Source organism: Nelumbo nucifera, chromosome 1 (assembly GCF_055504915.1).
Source record: "Nelumbo nucifera cultivar China Antique chromosome 1, China Antique-T2T, whole genome shotgun sequence".
In the NCBI taxonomy this organism is placed as follows: domain Eukaryota; kingdom Viridiplantae; phylum Streptophyta; class Magnoliopsida; order Proteales; family Nelumbonaceae; genus Nelumbo; species Nelumbo nucifera.
Window position 1 is genome coordinate 181,618,329 of NC_142649.1, and position 6,000 is coordinate 181,624,328.

At 46.8% G+C, this 6,000-nt stretch overlaps 1 protein-coding gene across 1 annotated transcript; it reads right to left on the reverse strand.

Moving 5' to 3' along the window:
* Positions 1-953: 953 nt before the first annotated feature.
* On the reverse strand, positions 954-3,059 carry LOC104600246 (UDP-glycosyltransferase 88B1). Its single transcript, XM_010263098.3, has one exon. The coding sequence runs from the start codon at positions 2,956-2,958 to the stop codon at positions 1,519-1,521; it is 1,440 nt and encodes a 479-aa protein (XP_010261400.1). The 5' UTR covers positions 2,959-3,059; the 3' UTR covers positions 954-1,518.
* Between the last annotated feature and the right edge of the window lie 2,941 nt (positions 3,060-6,000).

A 6,000-nucleotide genomic window follows, 5' to 3' on the forward strand; every position in this document is an offset into this window, starting at 1 on the left:
TTATTACATAATAGAAATTACCAAACCCAAATACATTACAATAATTTACCAAAAATTATCATAAATTTGTAGAAAATGTCCATAAATTATTAATAAATAACTTACCATTAGTTACCATAATTTACCAATAATTATGAAAAACTATCGTGAAGTATTAGAAATTTCTAGAATTTACCACAAATTAACACGATATTATAAAAGATGTACCCACAATTCCGTGCGGGTCACCGCTGGTGTTGATATATACTGATATTAAATAAAACAATAAAAGGAAAGCCCTCCCACTTTGTTGATATGTCCTAGTTTTGGGCCTATATTGGGTGCAAAAATTTGATATCAGATTTTAAGAATTTATAAAGCATTGGGCCCGGAGGCCTACTTAAATTTCACATCTCCCCATGTATTTTATAGGTTGTCATTTATGGGGAGATGTTCCCATTGCACGGCAGTAAAGTTGGAGTGAAGAGAATTGAAACTGGATTTACTCCTCACGGCACTTTCAGTTTCAGGCGAGCATTGAGAACACTTTCAGTTTCAGTTTCAGTTTCAGGTTGGTGGGAGGCTGTAAATTGGTACAGAGAGATGCGAAAAAAGCTTTGATTCTGGTGAAGTAGGCGGCTAGAGAAAGATTTCTCTGGTTAAGCAATGCAAGGCTTCGTTTCAGTTGATAAATCCGGGGAACAAAGCCAATGTGGAGTAGATGGCAGTTTTATATATCCAATGGTGGTAGTGGTTTTGGGGTTGTATTCAGAATTCAGAAATATTTTGATGTTGTGACACATGATGGCATACCATGTTTGAGAGCATATGCTGAATTTGGTAAATGACAATCTGGATTTCTCTGCTTCATGACAAGAAGAGAGGGTTACAAGGTTGCCCACCAGTTGAGTTTGCAAAGCAAGTCTCTGGCCCCTAGTTGGAATCTGGAGATGTTACTCTGTTAGACATGGATATGATCATTTTATGAAGCCACATATTTTTCTTTTCTTTTCTTTTTGGTCCACTGATAACAAACAGAAGTAGAAAATATAAGAAATAAAAACCGGGATACACACAAGAAGGGGTTAATCCTTCCCCACGAATCACTCAAGCAAATTGAAATAAAAAAAAAAAAAAAACTCGGAAGACATAAATGGACGACGAACAGAATCAGACTCCTGCGCTGCAAAGGAGATATCACAAAGACGACTCTGTTTTGGTCAATAACCTCTCTTCTTTGTGGGTTTGCTTTTTTTGTTCTGGTTTGTGCTTATGTCTCTTCTTTGTGGTTGGTTCGTCTTTGGTGTCTTCTTGTGCTGTTCTTCTTCTTTTCCTTGTTTAGTGAATCGTTCCATCAAGAATTCTCAGGCGGTATGCTTTACGAAAGGCAATTACTACCTAATCGGAATTTTGTTATTACTCATGTCCTCCTCCTCAAAAATCATCATCTTTATCTTCAGCATCATCAGAGCCTTTTTCTTCAATTTAGTTCTTCACAAATCACAAATACCAAACTAAAACAGAGTAGATAAGGGAAATTCATTGTCGCATCCTCCATATGTCCACCAACTTAGCAAGGTCAATAAGAGATGACCCGCCCTCGCTCATTGCAGCACTTGAGCCATCTCTCATGGCAAGAGTTCGCTTTCTGATGGCTTTTCCTTCCTCTGACTCCATCAACCCTCTTACCTGTTTCTCGACCTCCGCTGCACTCACGAACCCGTCTTCCGACTCATGCATCCATAAAGCCAGCTTCATTTCCTCAACCAACAGAACCCTGTTTAACCGCTGTTCGGCGTAGAGAGGCCACGCCACCATGGGGACGCCTGCAGTAACAGCTTCCAAAATCGAGTTCCACCCACAGTGTGTCACGAACCCACCCACAGATTCCCGTTTCAGCACTGCAGTCTGGGGGGCCCATGATTTCACCACAAGGCCTCGGTCCTTTGTCCGTTCCAAGAACCCTTCTGGCAGTAAAGCATCCAAATCGGGTTCCGGCGGCAGTTCTGAGAAGCGCTTGCTTGTGTCTTCGTTGGGTGGGCTGCGCACCACCCACAAGAACCTCTGTCCGCTCTTCTCCAACCCAACTGCGATTTCCTTCAATTGTACCGCAGAGAACAAACCCAAGCTACCAAAACAAAGGAACACAACGCTACGACTCGGCTGAGAGTCGAGCCACGTTAAACACTCGGTTGTGTAACTTCCTCCACCACCTGTTCTATCATCGGCCGCAATCACAGGTCCGATATAATAGATTGGTGGGGTGGGAGCTTCCGGAACGCAAACTCCATTTGATAAGGCTTTGATAGCTCTTATCTCCAGCGACACAAACGTGTTTACGATAACTCCGCTTGATTTAGGAAGATGAGTACTCATGTTTAAAAGTCCTGTGTAGGCTTTGTCAGTTCGATCAAGGATCGGCTTAACCATGTCACGGGCTGGAACTGGTGGTAGGCCCGGGACCTCGAGATGGGCGTCCATATCTTTGAAGCTTTGCGTGGTGTTTCTGTGGATTGTCGGGAAATAAAGGAATAAAGCGAGGCAGGACGCAGCAGACGTGTAGTAGCAGTAAGCAGGGATGTTGAAGGCGGCGGCAACGTCGAGAGAGTTGATGCAGAAGAAATCAAAGATAAATGCACGAATTGTGGAGGACTGAGAAATGGTTTGAAGGGCATGGTGGACGTTGGGGATGTTGAGGCGGAGAAACTCAAAGATAAGGGTTTCGTGGTGGGGAGAGGAATTGGAGTCAAGAGAAAAAGGAACAGAGGGGAGGTGATGGAAGGTGATGGAAGGGGTGGTGGTGGAGACACGGTTAATGTAAGAAGTGACAGAGCCTAGATTAAAGGGTGGGGTGGGGATGAGAATGGTGATGGAGAAAGAAGGGTAGTGATTAAGAATGAACTTTCCTAACTCCACCATGGAGACCAGGTGACCAACACCTGGAGATGGATACAGAACTAAGCTTACGCTGTCTTTCATCTTGGCTTTCGAGTTTTCCTTGCAACAGCAACTATGTGGGTGGCCAGTGGCCCGACTCCTGACGCTGGTAGCATAGCGAGTAGGATATTATATGAGCGCAATTTTTAGGTTTAATATTAATAAAAGTTATATATTTAAAAAAATTTTAAAAATAAGTTAATTTTTTTAAAATAATATTAATAAAAGAAAAAAATACTGTCATCATCTTCTTCTTGCTATTTGTTTTCGCCGCCGCCCGCCACCGCCGTCCACTGTCGCCCGCCGCCGCCTCCGCCTCCGGCAACGTTGTCGGAGGTGGCCGGCGGCGTTGGTGATCATTCCTCTGTCTGCCGCCGCCGCCACTTCTGTCTCCGACAGTTCTGATGAATAAAAGGCAAGAAGAAATTTATTGATATTATTTTAAAAAAATTAATTTATTTTTGAAAGTTTTTAATTATATTACTTTTATTGATATTAAATCACAAAAATTACGCGAAACCCAAGTATTAATCACGAATGGGAGCTGATGACGCGAGTGATGACGGCCCCTCTGAGCCAGTGAAGCAAGTTTTCTTGGTTTTGTCTGCTATGAACTATGATTGATTCTTAAATTTGTTATTTTATGTTTTTAGGTGTGATATCATATTCATATATACCTAACCAGCTAAACTAAATGTCTTAAAAGAAGACTTGTACGTAGACCAACTTCGGAGACAGGTGCAGCAAGACGAATAGGTAGAGAGTTTTGACGTCAGTGATTGCATTACTATTAATCATTAAGCTGATTGACTGATTATATGAGATAGTAGTGTGACCCGTGCAATGCAGGAGTTTATAATTGTTTTATATTTTAATTTTTTAAATAATTAATAATTATTTATATTTTATATATTATTTTTAATAAAATAATAACTCATCAAATTGATAAAATTAATAAATCTAACTCAACTTAACCTGAGATAATCGATTTTTACTACTTCCAATCGGCTTTCGTTTAGCAATTACCAAATCCAATAAGGTTGATTCAATTTTAGCTTGGTCATCTGTAAATTGACTAAAATCGATCCAACCCAACTGATGTAATCGGTTTTGGTCACGTACCATTTTTTGGGATGTGTAAAATTTTTTGGCTAAGTACCTCGTGTTTGACCTGGTGGTGATGTGCCTTGGTGATGAGCTACTTGGTGGCGAACTTCCCGGGGGAGAGCTGCCTGGTGGCGAACTGCCTGGTGATGCTTCCTGGTGGCGAACTGCCTAGTGGCGAACTGCCTGATGGCAAACTGCCTGATGGCGAGCTGCCTGGTGGCGAACTACCTGGTGGCGAACTGCCTGGTGGTGCTGCCTGATGGCGAACTGCCTAGTGACGAACTGCCTGATGGCGAACTGCCTGGTGGTGAACTGCCTGGTGGCGGATTGCCTGGTGGCGAACTGCCTGGTGGCGAACTGCCTGATGGCGAACTGCCTGGTGGCGCTGCCTGATGGCGAACTGCCTGGTGATGAACTGCCTGATGGCGAACTGCCTGGTGATGAACTGCCTGATGGCGAACTGCCCGGCAGTGCTCCCTGGTGGCGAACTGCCTGATGGCGAACTGCCTGGTGGCGAACTACCTGGTAGTGCTCCCTGATGGCGAACTCGTCACTTGACTTGCTCCTAGGCGGTCTGCAACTCAGAGGATGGTGGAGTTCCCTGGTGCAGCGCTACCCGACTACCCCCTGCGTGAGGTGATTTTCTCTCCTTTGTAGACGGCGGGAGCTGAGGGACCTGCGGGAACTGAATCAGAGGACCCGGGGGTATTTTCCCGGCGGGCACTCTTCGATGCCTAAGTTAGCATTCTGATTACAGAGGGCTTGGAGAGAAATGAGAGAGCTAGAGAGAGGGGGTTACCATACCTTTTTTCTCCCCCCATTGGCTTTGGGGGTCGGAGTCCTTATATAGTGGTGCCCTCGCGGGTTAGGTGGGTAAAAAGCCTTCAAATGGTAAGACGTCATATCCCGTCAGAACCGGGGTACGGTGATGAACTCCTCGAGGTTGTCAGGTCGGCGCCTGTCAGTCGACGGGTCGGTGTCCGGGCCAGGTTGCCAGGCCGGCGCCTGTGTCTGTCGGCGGGTTGGTGTCCAGGCCAGGTTGCCAGGTCGGCACCTGTGTCAGTCGGCGGGTCGGTGTCCGGGCCAGGTTGCCAGGTCGGCGCCTGTGTCAGGGTCAGGTTATCAGGTCGGCGCCTATGTCAGGGTCAGGTCACCAGGTCGGCGCCTGTGTCCGGGTCATGTTGTCAGGTCGGCGCCTGTGTCCGGGCCAGATCGCCAGGTCGACGCCTGCGTCCGGGCCAGATTGCCGGGTCGGCGCATGTGGCAGGCTCATCCGGCCAGGTCGCGCCAGGTCGCGCGCAGGCCGCGCCAAGTCGCGCCAAGCCAGCTAGACCGGCGCCCAGGGGGGGGACCAACTTGGTAAGTTGTTGCCTGGGGGCTTGCCTAGTTGTCACGAGGTGCCACGTGTCGCAACTTCACTGGAGGGCCAAATCTGCCCTCATCAATTGCCCCCCACTCCCGAGCTGAGAGTAACTCAGCGAAGGGAGTAGATTTCTTTTGGCCCGTAAGTCGACGAGTTAGTAAGTTTTGATCCAATTCCTTAGGCTTTGGGAGCTGCCTGTATGTGGCGAGCTGCTAGTAAGACGAGGGGGTCTCCGCCGGTTTCAGTAGTGTAGCCCTTAGGCTCTTGGGGCAACTTATAGTTCACTTTTGCTGATTTTGTTCCTGCTGAGAAAGCGATTGGATATTTAGCAACAGTGTGGCCCGCAGGCTTTGGGAGTGACTCATAGTCTACTCTTTTTGATTTTCGCCCGTGCCGGAGAGGCGACTGGGTCTTAAGCAGTAATGTGGCCCGTAGGCTTTTGGGAGTGACTCGTAGTCTACTCCTTTTTGACTTTTGCCCGTGCCGGAGGGGCGACCGGGTCTTAAGCAGTAATGTGGCCCGTAGGCTTTTGGGAGTGGCTCGTAGTCTACTCTTTTTTGACTTTTGCCCGTGCCGGAGGGGCGACCGGGTCTTAAGCAGTAATGTGGCCCATA

Excerpts from the sequence above, each read along its gene's own strand:
- LOC104600246 (XM_010263098.3), bottom strand. The coding sequence starts at position 2,958 with ATGAAAGACAGCGTAAGCTTAGTTCTGTATCCATCTCCAGGTGTTGGT.